The sequence below is a fragment of the Capricornis sumatraensis genome, chromosome 1 (assembly GCF_032405125.1).
Source record: "Capricornis sumatraensis isolate serow.1 chromosome 1, serow.2, whole genome shotgun sequence".
Classification (NCBI taxonomy): domain Eukaryota; kingdom Metazoa; phylum Chordata; class Mammalia; order Artiodactyla; family Bovidae; genus Capricornis; species Capricornis sumatraensis.
The window spans coordinates 37325991-37341899 of record NC_091069.1 but is presented as its reverse complement, the minus strand read 5'-3'; the positions used below and the strand labels follow the sequence as shown (position 1 = coordinate 37341899).

The 15909-nt window shown below is 37.9% G+C and overlaps 1 protein-coding gene across 1 annotated transcript in view; it reads right to left on the bottom strand.

Annotated features, from left to right (window-relative positions):
* The window catches only part of LCLAT1 (lysocardiolipin acyltransferase 1), a 185709-nt gene that overhangs the window by 63376 nt on the left and 106424 nt on the right, over positions 1 to 15909 (bottom strand). Inside the window, exons 4-5 of the mRNA XM_068982227.1 lie at positions 15512 to 15658; positions 11148 to 11264 (exon numbers count right to left, since the gene is read on the bottom strand). Of these exons, the coding sequence (XP_068838328.1) occupies positions 11148 to 11264; positions 15512 to 15658 (264 nt within the window). The remainder of the gene's footprint in view (positions 1 to 11147; positions 11265 to 15511; positions 15659 to 15909) is intronic.

Below are 15909 nucleotides of genomic sequence, written 5' to 3'. Positions count from 1 at the left end.
ACATAAGACAAATATATTTTTTTAACTTAAAAAAAACATACCCTGGACTCAGTAATTAGATTTGGAAATATACCCTAATAATTAGAGATGTACACACACTGTGGCATTATCTATACGAGTGGAAAACTGGAAACCATTTAACTGAATAATAGAGGCCTCATTAAATAAAATGGTACTTCTATCTGATGAAGCCCCATGCATATATTAACATAGCATACTTATAAAAAATTATGTAAGAATGGTGAAAATGTGCACATTATAGTAAATAAAAAAAGAAAAAACTTTACAAACAAAATAGAATATACCCAGATTTAAAAAATAAAACGTGGAGAAACACAAGAAGACTGTATGTCATAAGGCACTGGATGTTTCTGAGAAGTGCCTGCCAAGACTATGGGTGCCATTTTCTTTTTCGGAATTAATTTTCCAACTACTTTTTTTTTTTTTTACAATAAATAAAAAGATACATATCATTATATATGGAGCTTCCCAGGTGGCACTAGTGGTAAAGAACCCTTCTGCCAATGCGGGAAACATAAGAGATGGTGGTTGGATCCCTGGTTTGGGAAAATCCCCTGGAGAAGGAAATGGCAACCCACTCCAATATTCTTGCCTGGGAGAATCCCATGGACAGAGAAGCCTGTGGACTATGGTCCATAAGGTCGCAAAGAGTTGGACATGACTAAAGCAACTTAGCACACACATACACATCTTATGTGTGTGTGTATGTGTGTGTGTGTGTGTGTGTACACACACATATATATGTAAAGAGCTAATATTATCAACTCATCAAGCTATTTGAGAGTTGGTGGCAAAAAGAAAAAGAACCACAATTTGAAAGGAAAGATAGTTTAAGCTTTAAGGATCAGAAAAATAAAGGAAGAGCTGGCAAATAAAGGAACCAGAAAAAAAAAGTGCTTACAAAAAGGAAATCCTTGATGTATTTTTCCATTTAAACAAAACTCAGTATAGCCAAGGATATCAGAGCGCAATCTGGGTAACAGAGAAAAAACCTCTACACAATGATGATGGTGTTTTTGTAGCGTCTGGAATAGAAAAACTGTTAACTTATTACATAGTAGGAAGAAACATAGGCTTTGCCATCAAAGAGACCTGAGTTCATGGCACTCCACTCAGCAGCCATTGAGACGTAGGCACGCTGCTAACTGAGCCCATCTCCTTTGGTGTAGCACGAGGCCAACCACCAGGAAGCACAGTTTTGAAAACTAAGTGATCCGTAAGAAAGCAGCTAGTGAGGTAGCTGAGCCCAGGAGTGTACCACCAGACTCTGACTCAGCAGATCTGAGCCTAAACCCAAGCATGTATGTTTTAGAAAGCTCCCTGGGCAGTTCTACTGCATGACAGCAACATGTGAACAGTTCAGTGCATGGAACCTGGCAAGTACTTGATAAATGTGACCTGGTTGTTTTTATGGACCTAATAGGGTTTCTATCATTTTAAATTAAGACTGTCATGACTTTCTTCACTGAACACAATGGCAAGTTCTCTCTGAAGTGAGCATCTCAGATGTTTTGCTATGACAAAGAGAGAAAAAATGAAAATGAACAATAGAAATGCCATTTATGATCTAAAGCAGTACCATGGCATTCAAAGATTTGAAATGAGTGACTCCAAAGGTCTTTAACATATGGTCATATATAATTTTGCCCAGGCGACTGTGGATCATTTCTGCTTCATGATGTATTAAGACCAAGTTACTTAGTTGATCTGTGTGACTTCCCACTGATCAACATCCAAATTTCCTCTAGGTTTTGTTCTATTTTATTCATCACCATAGATAAAAGCTTTGTTCTTTAAAACATGGCCTCAAATGAGAGTCTACAAAGATATCTACAAATTTGGGGAAAGATGAAAATTTAGGTCTCAGGAAATATTATAATAAATCTCAGAGATCTACTTCCACATTTTTTTTTAACATAAGGGAAAGGTCTTATTGTATTTTATAAATAGTTTCCAGCAATAAAATGTCACATAAACAAGTCAGAGTGCAATGACACTTAATGCACAGAATATTCCAATAGTTTGTCTGCCTTTTCTTCCTGGGCTCCTCAAACACGCAGTTTGGTAGGAAGGGTCATCGAAATGCAGTCCTGGGGGAGGGTCACCAATTAAGATAAATGCAGTGTTATAACTCCTGCTGGCCACTGTTCGTCCCCCATTTGCACAGCCACTACGGACAAGAAACGACTGGGTTATCACTAGGTAGCAAAAAGCCCAAGACATAAAAGTGGTCTAAAAAGGCCACTGAAGACTGAGCTCTCTATGATCAATATACTGGTATTAGTTCCTAGAAAACCACCAGCTTTCTCAGAACAAATAAAGACCAAAATGAGGGAGCCCAACACAGGACTATCAGATACTCTTAAGTGTAATCTGGGTGTTCAGTTAATGCTTCTCTCTCCCTGAATATAAACTGAGGAATTTTGGTCAGGTGTGCTGATCCAAAACGCCTAGTGGGAATTTACTTAATCTTTACCCGTCAAGTGTATATCCCCTAGATTAGTGGCAAGACAGGATTCTTCATTTCTTCATATTCAGAATTTAGGCATATGAACTAAATACGAACTAAAATACGGATTGTTTTACTTTGACTTAAAAAACATTTCACATCTGAAACTTAAAATATATCCATATGTTTTAGCATCTTAACACATGAGCTGTTTGCTTGAGTGACTTGATCTAGAAATGGAAAAAAATAAAAACATGACTCTTTGGGAGCAGGAATTAAGTTTTTCAACAATAATGGCTCCACATAACCTTCTTAAGTACCATCTGTTAGTTTACGGCACAGGTCTTCAATTCAATCAGATTGGTTTTCCCCTAGCTGACCACTCAGCTCCACCTGGCCCAAACTCAGTGCCCGTTCTTGTACTCTCCCTTTCCTGTCCTCAGCCATCCTTATTTTTTTTATGCCTATCCTAATTACATAAGGTCTCTAAGCTCCAAGGGAAATGCAGCTTCTTGAACAAGCCTTTCCTGAGTATTTCAACATGAGCTCTCTTCACTGAACACATCTGTAATTGTGTCAGTCAGTCAGTCAGTCCAGTCGCTCAGTCGTGTCCCATTCTTTGTGACCCCATGAACTGCAGCACACCAGGCTTCCCTGTCCATCATCAACTCCTGGAGCTTGTTCAAACTCATGTCCATTGAGTTAGCGATGCCATCCAACCATTTCATCCTCTGTCGTCCCCATCTCCTCCTGCCTTCAATCTTTCCCAGCATCAGGGTCTTTTCCAGTGAGTCAGTTCTTCACATCTGGTGGCCAAAGAATTGGAGTTTCAGCTTCAGCATCAGTCCTTCCACTGAGTATTCAAGACTGATTTCTTTTAGGATTGACTGGTTGGATCTCCTTGCTGTCCAAGGGATTCTCAAGAGTCTTCTGCAACGTCACAGCTCAAAAGCATCAATTCTTTGGTGCTCAGCTTTCTTTATAGTCCACCTCTCACATCCATACATGACTACAGGAAAACCATAGCTTTGACTAGATGGACCCTTGTTGGCAAAGTAATGTCTCTGCTTTTTTAAAATGCTGTCTAGGTTGGTCACAGCTTTTCTTCCAAGGAGCAAGTGTCTTTTAATTTCATGGCTACAGTCACCATCTGAAGTGATTTTGGAGCCCAAGAAAATAACGTCTGTCACTGTTTCTATTGTTTCCCCAACTATTTGCCATGAAGTGATTGTGTAATTCAGCATAATAGTTTATACTATATACCACACAACCCAACACATAATTAAACAGTCATACTATTTTTTTTTGTATTTCCATGAACTCTATTCTTATCTATCCAGGAAGATTATAAACTTCTTGAAGGCAGGGTTTTGTTCAATGGAGTGTTTGACTTCTCACTCCCAACTACTTTAACTTGATTTTAAGTTGCCTCAAATGTGCACACCTGTGCCACCTAATGATGAAGACAATTACTGCATGGTTAAAACTCAGTGACAGCTTCCAAACACGTAACAAAACCAAAGGTTGGAGGAAATCCTTAATTGTTTAAAATCAAAGAATAAAGCTACTGTTGTTAAAAATAATATAGCAGCAGTGAGACTAGTAAATATAACTATATTTTGGTGCATTAACATTTTTAAATTGTGTGATAAATTTATTAAGTGTGTAACTGAAAATCAAAACCAAAAACTTTCTCGTGGAAAAGCTCTTTTCTAAGTGAGCAACTTCTTTTGGATCTGGGTTAATCTAGTACCAAAAAGAGTTACATAATCACTTACTGAACTGTCCTGTGATTAGAGGTACATATAAAATAAATTATCCGTGATAGATACTGATCAGTGTAACACACATAGCGCTAAGATGGTAGTATACTGTGCTTATCTATTCAGACAAAAGAAAACATTCAACTCATCTAATACTGATTTAGCCTTTATTATGTGAAAGACAATACATATCCTTAAGAAGGTTATAATCTAGTAAAAATATAAAATCAAGTACAAAAATGATGGAGATCAAGGTACTCAGGAAAAACTTTTCACCATTATTATTACAAGAACAACACATCTGTATCATGTTATATAATGGGTGCTGTATTCAGGTTAAGTGTGTATTTCTAAATAGTCTTGGTGAAGTATATTGTAAACACAGGCTCAGAAACAACTTTCTTTGTTATGCATTTTCTCTTCTTCAGTATTTCCTGCTAAGACTTCTTAACCATAACTTCTTTATGTCTTAAACTTCTCACCTGCCTTGTGTTAGCTATTAGGTGTCAGAAACTGAATTCAGTTACATGCGTGAGTTAGCAGTAAAGATGTTCAGTTCAGTTCAGTCACTCAGTCGTGTCCAACTCTTTGCAGCCCCATGAATTGCAGCACGCCAGGCCTCCCTGTCCATCACCAACTCCCGGAGTTCACACAAACTCATGTCCATCACGTCGGTGATGCCATCCAGCCAGCTCATCCTCTGTTGCTCCCTTCTCCTCTTGCCCCCAATCCCTCCCAGCATCAGAGTCTTTTCCAACGAGTCAACTCTTCGCATGAGGTGGCCAAAGTACTGGAGTTTCAGCTTTAGCATCAGTCCTTCCAATGAACAACCAGGACTGAACTCCTTTAGAATAGACTGGTTGGATCTCCTTGCAGTCCAAGGGACTCTCAAGAGTCTTCTCCAACACCACAGTTCAAAAGCATCAATTCTTCGATGCTCAGCTTTCTTCACAGTCCAACTCTCACATCTATACATGACCACTGGAAAAACCATAGCCTTGACTAGACGGACCTTTTTTGGCAAAGTAATGTCTCTGCTTTTTAATATGCTACCTCATGATAATTGTTCTTTTAATTTAATTTTTATTTCATGTGGAGTAAAGTTGATTTACAATGTTGTGTTAACTTCAGGTGTACAGCAAAATAATTTAGTTATACATATATCCATTCTTCTCCTCTATAGGTTGTTACAGATTACTCAGTAGGGTCCCCTATGCTATACGTTAGGTCCTTGTTGATTACCTATTTTATATACAGTAGTATGTAGATATTACTGCCAAACTCATAATTTATCCCTCCTCCCACATTTGCCCTTTGGTAATTGTAAGTTTGTTTTCAGAGTCTCAGTTTTATTTCTATTTTGTAAATAAGTTAATTTGTATCGATTAACTCTGATGTAATTTGCCATTTAAGGCCAATGTTTCCTGATTGATTTTCTTTCCAGATGATTCTGTCCATTGGTCTAAGTGTGGTGTTGGAAGTCCCCCACTATTACCGTGTCAGTTTCTCCTTCTATGGCTGTTAGTCTTTGCCTTATATACTGAGGTGCCCTTATGTTGGGTGCATATATATTAATGGTTGTTTTATCTTCTCGATCACTTGCTCATTATGTAGCATCCTACTTTGTGTCTTGTAGTAGTCTTTTTTGATGTCTATTTTTTCTAATATGAGGACTACTACTCCAGCTTTCTTCTGAATGCCACTTGCATGGAATACCTTTTCCCTTCCTTTACTTTCAGTCTGTATATGTCCTAGATTTAGTGGGTCTCTTGTGGACAGCATACATACAGGTTTGATTTCTGTGTCAGTTCACCCAGTCTGTGTCTTTTGGTTGACATTTAAAATAATTATCAATATTTATGTTCTTATTGCCATCCTGTTCATTGTTTGGGGTGTGTTTTTTGCTTTTTGGGGGGTTGTTTTTCTTCCCTTCCTGTTTTGTTTTCCTCTCATGTGATTTGACGGCTATCTTTAGTGTTTTGTGTTGCTTATTGTGTGTTTGTGTCTACTGTAGAATTTTGGTTTGCTGTTGCCTTGAGGACTTGATATAGCAGTCTATACATATGTGTGTGTGCATGTATCCACACACAAATTAAGCTGCTGGACTCTTAATTTCAAATGCATTTCCAACATCTTTCATTTGTAATTTCCTCTTGTCAGAGTTGCTCATTTTGATACTGCATTTGTGAGTGGATGACTTCCTAGCTTTACTGTGTGTTTGCCTTTACTGGCAAAGTTTTCTCATTCGTAATTTTGTTTGTAGTTGTGGCCTTTTCTTTTCCATCTAGAGGAGTTCCTTTAGCATTTGCTGTGAAGCTGTTTTGGTGGTGCTGAATTCTCAGATTTTGCTGGTCTGTAAAGCTTTTGATCTTTCAAAAAAAGATCTTTTGATCTTTCTCTTATTCTGAACCTGAATAAGAGTCTTCCGGGTTATAGCATTCTTGGTTGTAGCTTTTGCCCTTCCATCACTTTAATATATCATGCCACTCCTTTCTGGCCTTCAGAGTTTCTGCTCAGCAATCACCTGATAACCTTATGGGAGTTCCCTTTATGCGATTTGTTGCTTTTGCCTTGTTGCTTTTAATATTTCCTCTTTGTCTTTAATTTTGGTCAATTTGATTAGTGTTTGTCTTGGTGTGTTCATCATTAGGTTTCTCCTGTATGGGACTCTCTGTATTTCTCAACTCAGGTGACTGTTTCCTTTCCCAGGTTAGGGAATTTTTCAGTTAATATCTCTTCAAATATTTTTCCAGGCCCTTTCTCTCTTCTGGGACCCCTGGAATGCAAGGTGTGTTTAATGTTGTCCCAGAGGTCACTGATACTATCCTCATTTCTTTTCATTCTTTTATTCTTTATTCCGTACTGCAGCAGAGGTTTCCACCAATCTGTCTTCCAGCTCACTCATTCTTCTGCCTCGTTTATTCTGATATTGATTCTGTCCAGTGTACTTTTTCAGTTAATGTATTGTTCATCGGTTTGTTCTTCAGAGCTTCCAGCTCTTTATTAAACATTTTTGTATCCTTTAGGTCTACGCCTCCATTCTTTTTCTGAGATCTTAGATCATCTTTACCATCAAAACTCTGAATTCTTTGTCAGATACATTACCTATCTCTAGTTTGCTTCCCTGTTCTTCTGGAGCTTTATCTCATTCCTTTCTCTGGAACATATTTTTCTGCTATCTCATTTTGCCTAACTTTCTATGTTCATGGTCTCTGTTTCTTAGGCTGTAGGATTATAATTCTTCTTGGTTCTGGTTTCTGTCCCCCAGTAAGTAAGGCTGGCCCAATGAGGCTTGTGCATGCTTTCTGGTGGGTAGAGCTGGGTTCCATCCCTCTGGAGGGCAGGGCTGTGTCAAACGGTGGGTTTATAGACGGCTGTTGGCTCAGGACAACTTTAGGCAGCCTGTTCCATGACTGGTGGGGCTGTGTTCTCACCCTGTTGGTTGTTTGGCCTGAAGTGTTCCATCACTGGAACCTGCAGGCTGTTGGGTGGGGCAAGCTCTTGGTGCCAAAATGGCAACCTCCAGGAAAGCTCACACTGAAGAGAATCCCCTGGGTGTCAACCATCAGTGTCCTTGTCCCCAGAGTGAGCCACAGACTACCTCTGTCTCCCTCAGGAGGCCCTCCAAGACCCACAGGTAGGTCTGGCCCACGTTCTTATGGAGTCATTGCTCTGCCCTTGGTCCCTGTGCACATGAAACCTTGTTTGTGTCCTCCTAGAGTGGAATCTGTTTCCCCCAGTCCTGTGGAGCCCCTCTACTCAAGCTCCACTGGCCTTCAAAGCCAAATTGCTCTGGGGGCTCCTCCTCCTGATGCCAGACCTGCAGGCTGGGGAGTCTGACATAGGGCTCTCAGTTCACAGTCCTGTGCGAGAACCTCTGTAATATAATTGTTTTCTAGTTTGTGGGTCGCCCACTCAGAGGGATGGGATTTCATCATATCATGAAAGTGCTCCTCCTACCAACTTTCTGTGGCTTCTGCTTTCTCTTTGTGGGTATATTATCTTTTTTGGTAGGTTTGAGTCTTTTGTTGATGGTTATTCAGCAGTTGTGATTTTGGTGTTTTAGTGAGAGGAGGTAAGTTTGAGTCCTTCTTCTCTGCCATCTTGTCTTCACAGATTTCTTCAGTAATTGGTTTTAATATGTGGTCTCCGGGCTTCCACTGCAATATTTATTTATGATGGTCATTTGTTTAACACAAGCTGCTTTTTCACTTAATTGACTACTAAAAGCATATCTCAAAAAGATAAGACAGTTGTGTTGGGCCCTTTTTGAGTAGTAGACTGCTTTCCTAAAAGGACACTCTGACTAGATGGTGGTCTAAGAACCACTTTACCTCTGATTCTTGATGAAACCTATTCTCTTTCTGTTCACTTGACACCTCCTCACCCCCACCAGACTGTGCCTGCTCCCCTTGTCATCTCAGGCAGCATCATAACCACTTCAACTTCTAACTACCATCCCTCCATTATCTGGCCATTTAGCCTCTTTTTTCTTTTAAATGCTTTCCTTGAAGAAACCAGCCAGCTCACTATTATTACAGAGGTGCTTTAACTGAAATCACACTATAAATACAAGAGGCACCATGTTACAGTGGAAGGAGCGCAGCCTACTCAGTCAGACAAACTATATTCCAATAACTCCGAACTGATTCTTCGCCTCCATTTCTGCTCTGCTGCTAAGTCACTTCAGTCGTATCCGACTCTGTGCGATCCCAGGGACAGCAGCCCACCAGGCTCCCCCGTCCCTGGGATTCTCCAGGCAAGAACACTGGAGTGGGTTGCCATTTCCTTCTCCAATGCAGGAAAGTAAAAAGTGAAAGTGAAGTCACTCAGTTGTGTCCGACTCATAGCGACTCCATGGACTGCAGCCCCCCAGGCTCTTCTGTCCATGGGATTTTCCAGGCAAGAGTACTGGAGTGGGGTGCCAAATTTCTGCTCTACAAGTTAAATATTGGTTATTGTGAGGGTTAACTGACTTTATGCATACAAAGCACTTAGCATACTGCCTGGTACTTAGTAAATGTTCAATAAATGTTAGCTACTGTTCTAGTTAGAGTACTATTATAATTACAGCCATCACATTTCTTATTTCTATTATTAGTAGACCATTCTACTTTTCTAACTGAAGAGACTCATCAACATTTTTTAACTGAAGCAAATGGAGCCATCTGTATTACCTTTTTTTTTTTTTCTGGACTGGTATATTGAAGGGGGAAGATCAGTTGCCAGTTTGGGCAGGAAAAATTATATACTGTGGTTGTTAACTAGTACTCTGAGTGATGACTAGGTAATACATGTTCCCCAAAGTTATAAATCAGTTTGCTACTAAAATATTTTCCAGATTTCAGAACAGATAGTTCTACAGATATATCCTTATCCACTGTAAAATAATTTCTCCATTATCCTGCCTACAATTAAAAAGGTCTTTATTAGCAAAAGATGTGTTCCAACAGAATGTTCCATGATGTCAGAAATACTTTAAAAGTAATCATTAAATACTATAAAATAGCAGACAATTAGAAAATAAAAAACATATTATGGAATGAGAAGGGTGAGCCTAAACTGAATGCCACAGTAAGTGGTACCATGTTTTGGGGAAGAAAAAAAAAAATAGCAGAATCATTGCTTTAATGTCTTGGGGCTCCCTGTCCTATTCCATGGGCATAAAGAACTGTGTTCTCCATGAGTTACTATGGGTGATGGTCATATACAATATGACCATCAAGCCCATGTTTCCATTTCATTTTAGTTATAACCACTGAATTCCAAAAGCAAGCCAAACTAATAGGGACAACATCTTTAGTTTACTATACCAATGTGATTTTGGACTTTTTATACATTTCTTTTAACTCATGAGTACTTAGTTGTAAAAGATACTTCTTTTGACAGGGTTCACTAAATGAGGTTATACATTACATCTTGAAGTGAGGTGAAGTCGCTCAGTCGTGTCTGACTCTTTGTGACCCCATGGACCACATGTAGCCTACCAGGCTCCTCTGTCCATGGGATTTTCCAGGCAACAGTACTGGAGTGGATTGCCATTACCTTCTCCAGGGGATCTTCCCAACCCAGGGATTGAACTGGGGTCTCCCGCATTGTAGACAGATGCTTAACTGTCTGAGCCACATCTTAAAGTACATTAAACCCTAAAGGAACAACAGTGATGCCAATTAGGGTGATTCTGGATAGTTCCTTTTTCATATATATCCATATGTGTCTATTATTTGTATGTACATGTGTGTATGAAGATATAAATACTTAAATATGCAGCTAGAACAAAATGTACAGTTGTTTTTTTCCCATAAAAATATCAAAATGTAAACATTTAAATGAGTGTGACATGGTCAATGGAATCAAACTCATCTCTAGATGCCCTTTGATAGACATGGTTCTAGAAGACATGAGGGGCAGAGGGTAGTATGAGCCACAGAGTAGGAAGCATAAGAATGAGGTTCTATCCATGGTCTATGGAAATTTACTAACCACCTTGGATGCCACTTCTATTTAACAATAAGATGGAGGTAGCAGTATTTCCTTTCTACCAACCAGAATCATCTGTTGTACTTAGTGGAATAATGAATATAAAAATATTTTTAAAGCTATAAATAACTATAGGTGATAAGATACTCTCAAGACAGTTTTATGACTTTTAAGAAACATTTAAAAATGGAATGATAGTCTAACTGTATGTATTATTTTATTATTTTCTATTCCAAAAAAAGAAAAAAAAAAGCTTTTGATTGTTTTAAAACATTTTAGTGCATGGAGTCAAGTCAGTATAAAAATACAGTACTATTCTTATTTCTTGAAATAAAGTATAAAAAAGTGCTTTGTGAATTCAAAAGAGCTATATGTGAAGTTCACCAATTTTTGCCACTTACATAAAAAAAGGGCATTTTGAGACGGGTGCTTACCTTTTCTTAGACGGTCAACTACAAAAGTAAAGCCTGTAGTTCTTGGATGTAAGACATATTTGTATTTCTGAAGTCCATTATTTTCAGCAAATTCATTACTTCGAGTCATGCTATTTTCTAAACAAAACAACAGAAGTCATAAAATAAAGAATGATAAGTAAAGAAAGGAAATGGTACAGAATTTTTAATAAAAATGGCAATTAACTTTTCTGTAATTATTCAATCTAACATGCTGAATCAAACGACAGAAACACTTTATTAAATCCCTAACAATAATCCTAGAGTTACCTACTTACTGGAATTTTGAAAATTCTTATAATAAGGTATTAAAGATGTTTTATAACATATTCAAATCCTTAAAATTCTCTAAGAGATTTTATAAAATAGTCAATACACAATGAAAACTGAAATATAAATAAAATATTTATTTATAACTAAAATTTTCATAACATAATAAAAAACTGAAATACTAGAATATAAAGATGAAATAAAACTAAAATAGTAATAAAACATAAGGATCTGGATATCCAGAAGAAATTACCAACAGTTTGCCGAATAGATCAACACTGTTTTAACCCAGTAATTTAGGGCTTCAGTGCAAAGTGAAGTATCTGCGTTGCCCAGGCACACAGCACCCTAATACCACTAACTAAAACCACTCCACAACAGAACGGGCACATGATTAGCACATCATGCGCAAACATCTGAACATGGTTTGGCTGGATATAGTTACGGAGTCAAGTGTATGTTCCAACTGTTGGCAAAAACTTTTTCCATTCCATGAGGTAACTTTATAAGTTCCAAGAAGAACCAAGCCCATTATTCGGCAATTATATTTGGAAAAAGTAAAGTGTTTAGAAATTTGGCCTCAGCTGCTGGTGGAGATCATGAAATACTTTCTGATGACAACAGATGTTAGAACCTGCAATTCTCAGCTGCATCCCTGAAATTTAGACCATTCCAAATCACCAGGGGGTGAAAAAAAAAAACTATAAAAATAAATACTAATTTCTGAGGAGTAAATTTAAGACCATGGAGTTCTCAAAATCTCAAAAAAGTATAGATGGATTCCACAACACTATAACACTAAAAGAACACTCCTGTAAACTGAGTCAAAAGATTAAACAGATCTCTAGCAGGTCAAAAGTAAAAGCCCTAAACAAGAAAAGGAATAAGCTTCTCTCTCATTCTGGGGGTATTCTGGGCATGGGACTACAGAACAGTATTTTATAGACAGCTGGCAGGATCTCACATGGGATGGGGAATCCCAGAGTCACCACAAAGATGAGTAGGTAACTACTCTTCAGTTCTCTCTTGCAGCTAGCTGGTCGCAGACTTGGGGGATCTGAAGACCAAAACTGAACTCTGATGTAGAATGTGAATACAGGTGGAAGTAGTTCTAAAAAGCATGGGCACGATGTGGGAAGACAGAAATAATCAGACACAGATCAGAGATGCAGATTTTCTCCTCCTTGCCCACTTCATCTGCCTACCCCCAGACTCTGTGATTATTAGGACTAATGGACTAGCATCTCACTTTCTCACCACAGCCTCCTGTCTCGTTAGCTGGCTCCCTCTAACACTCTATCACCAGCATGCCTGCCACTCCAGTGATACTGGCTGCTCAGATGTTCTCAAACCAGCCAGTCATGTTCCACCTCAGATTCTTCCTTCTCACCAGAATGCCTTCTACTCAGACATCTGCATGATCTTCTACTTTGTTCATTTAGTCTCTACTTAAATGAAAAGTTAAGGGGTCTTTTCTGGAGAAGGAAATGACAACCCATTCCAGTAATCTTGCCTGGAGAATTTCATGGACAGAGGGGCCCAGCAGGCTACAGTCCATGAGGTTGCAAAGAGTCAGGCATGACTGAGAAACTATCACTCAAGGGGCCCTCTCAAGCCACCTTACTTAAACAGCACCCTACGCCCCCATCTTTTATTACTCTCTCCTTATCTTGCTTTTCCTGTAAGGCATGCATGAATACCTGGCATATTTTTATTATTTTTTTATCTGTCTTTCCTCTTAGAATGTAAGTTTCATGAAAGTAGAGATTTTTTGGAATATGAGGCTCTAGGCACTCATATATTTATTAAATGAGAAGTTTACTAAATATACAAGGGTGTTGAATTGCATGTAATATTATAGTTGTTAAATACCAAGAAAAGCTTTCCTTTCCAAATCAGGAAAACAAAACACAAAATCATAGTATACCAACTGTGATGGTTAATTTTGTGTGGCAAATCGGCTAGGACAAAGTACCCAGATATTGGTCAAACATTATTTGAGCTGTGTCTGTGAAGGTGTTTTTTATGAGATTAATATTTAAACCAATAGACTTTGCATTATGTGAGTGGGCTTCATCCAATCAGTTGAAGGCCCTAAGAGAAAAGGACTAATCTCCTTAAACAAGGGCTTCCCTGGAAACTCAGCTGGGTAAAAAATCTGCCTGCAATGCAGGAGACCCTAGTTCAACTCCTGGATTGGGAAGACCCACTGGAGGAGGGAAAGGCTACCAACTTCAGTATTCTTGGGCGGCTCAGCTGGTAAAGAATCCGTCTGAAATATGGGAGACCTGGGTTTGATCCCTGGGTTGGGAAGATCCCCCTAGAGAGGAGAACAGCTACTCACTTATTCTGGCCTGGAGAAAATGTATAGTCTGTGGGGTCACAAAGAGTCAGACACGACTCAGCAGCTTTCACTTTCACTCCTCAAACCAAAAAAAGAGTTCTGCCAGCAGACTGCCTTTGGACTCAAACTGTAACTCTCCCCTAGTCTCCACCTGTGGACATACCCTATCTATTTTTAATTTACCACCCTCCACAATCATGTGAGCCAATTCCTAATTTGACCTACCCCTTCTCTCTCTTTCCCTCTCTTTCTACACACATACACAGAGGTGGTTCTATTTTTCTGAAGAACCATGACTAACAAAGTGTGATATTACAATATAACATTAAGTACAAAAGGTATAAATTTCTCCAAATTAACTTGTGGAGTATTGTGTATATTACTTGCATAAGCAAAAAAAAAAAAGGTTTATAAACAATGATAACATATGAAAATAGAATATATTTAAAGTTACATTTAAATGAACTAATTTAAAAATGTGCAAACAATTTGGATTCAGAACCTAAAGGAGGCTCATATAACATTCTCTTTGGGCTTAAAAACCCAAGTTTAAAGTTAATCATGGAAGGTAAAAAACACCTTTAACAACTATTTTTTCACACCAAAGGTAATTTGCTAGCTCACTTAGAAAAAAAAAAAAATCATATCCCAAGTCAAAACTATTTGTAAAATACTGTTTGAATTTTATTTTTTTAAGCTTTAAGATCAGTCTGTTTCCTCAATCTGGCAAATACTGTTTTAAGTTTAAAAACATGCAACTACATCATGGAATAATGAGTATTCTGGACCCTGAAAATACTCAAATAGATGTTAACTTCATCACTTAAAAACGATACTTGAGAAAAAATAGAGTGAAAAAAGTTTAAAATACCTTATAACTTCTGAATATCTAATGTATGAACATTTTTATACTGATATACCAAAGTAACAGCAACCCATGAGCTTTTATCCAATTATCTTTTAATAACTAAATAATTTCCAAAGTTGCCACTCTTTGGTGTACATTTTGGCATTCACAAATATAAATCTATCACTTCCGAAAATGACGTTCTATACTCTAACACAGCTGATTTCAATACCCAAATTTAACTATTACACATTCTAAATATTAAAAAATGTAAATATGACAGTCTGCCCATTAAAATTTCCCAATGATAATTCAGCTCTGGGAATCAATAAACTTACAACTTACAATATAATTTCAAGGTTAAACAATATGCAGCCAATATTATGCTCAGTATTACCCTCTGTGATCTAACTACTACTAGAATTTTAACTATAAAAATCAAACATACTAATATATAATTAGTTATATAATATAAAGATATAATATATATTAGTTATATAAACATACTAAGTATATAATTTAGTATATAACACTAATATATAAAAACACTATTTCTTGGAGTTGCCAATTATAAATTCTATGGGCTGAACATCAGGAGTTCTGGGTTCTGATGTGCCACTGATTAACTGAATGACTCCAGGGATGGGCCATTAATGTCACTAGTGTTCAGTTGCCTGAGGACTGAGAAGTTTACACTAGATAGCTGATTTCAGAGTGCCTTCATGTTGGAGAAGGAAATGGCAATCCACTCCAGTACTACTGCCTGGAAAATCCCATGGACAGAGGAGCCTGGTAGGCTACAGTCCATGGGTTTGCAGAGTCGGACTTCACTTTCCTTTCCTTTCATGTTATGAAGTCCTGTGATCCAAGCCCAGGCCACCTTACCTGTGAGATCAGTCCCCTCAGGGAATAGGAGGAGTTGAAGTGGTTCATGGATATCACAAAAATAATCAATCATGTCTTCAAAATGGCTCTTGTCATCCTTCCATTTCCTATGAATGAAGATATAGGCAGCAGCCTGCATAGCCCAACCTAGAATCAATTTAACAAGTATTTACATATAATTTTAACCAATATCCACATTTAAAATATATATTCTGGAGTTTTGGGGTTTTACTATAAATTACTTTCATAATGAGCATCTCATGACATACCTTAAATTCAGCACTGACCTTGGATTAAATAACGGTTACACCAGAGGATATTCTTAAAGGAGTTAGCTAAATTCTAAGATTTTCAAAATTCTCCAAAGCCTCTTTTCAAGCCAAACCTAGCTATTGAAA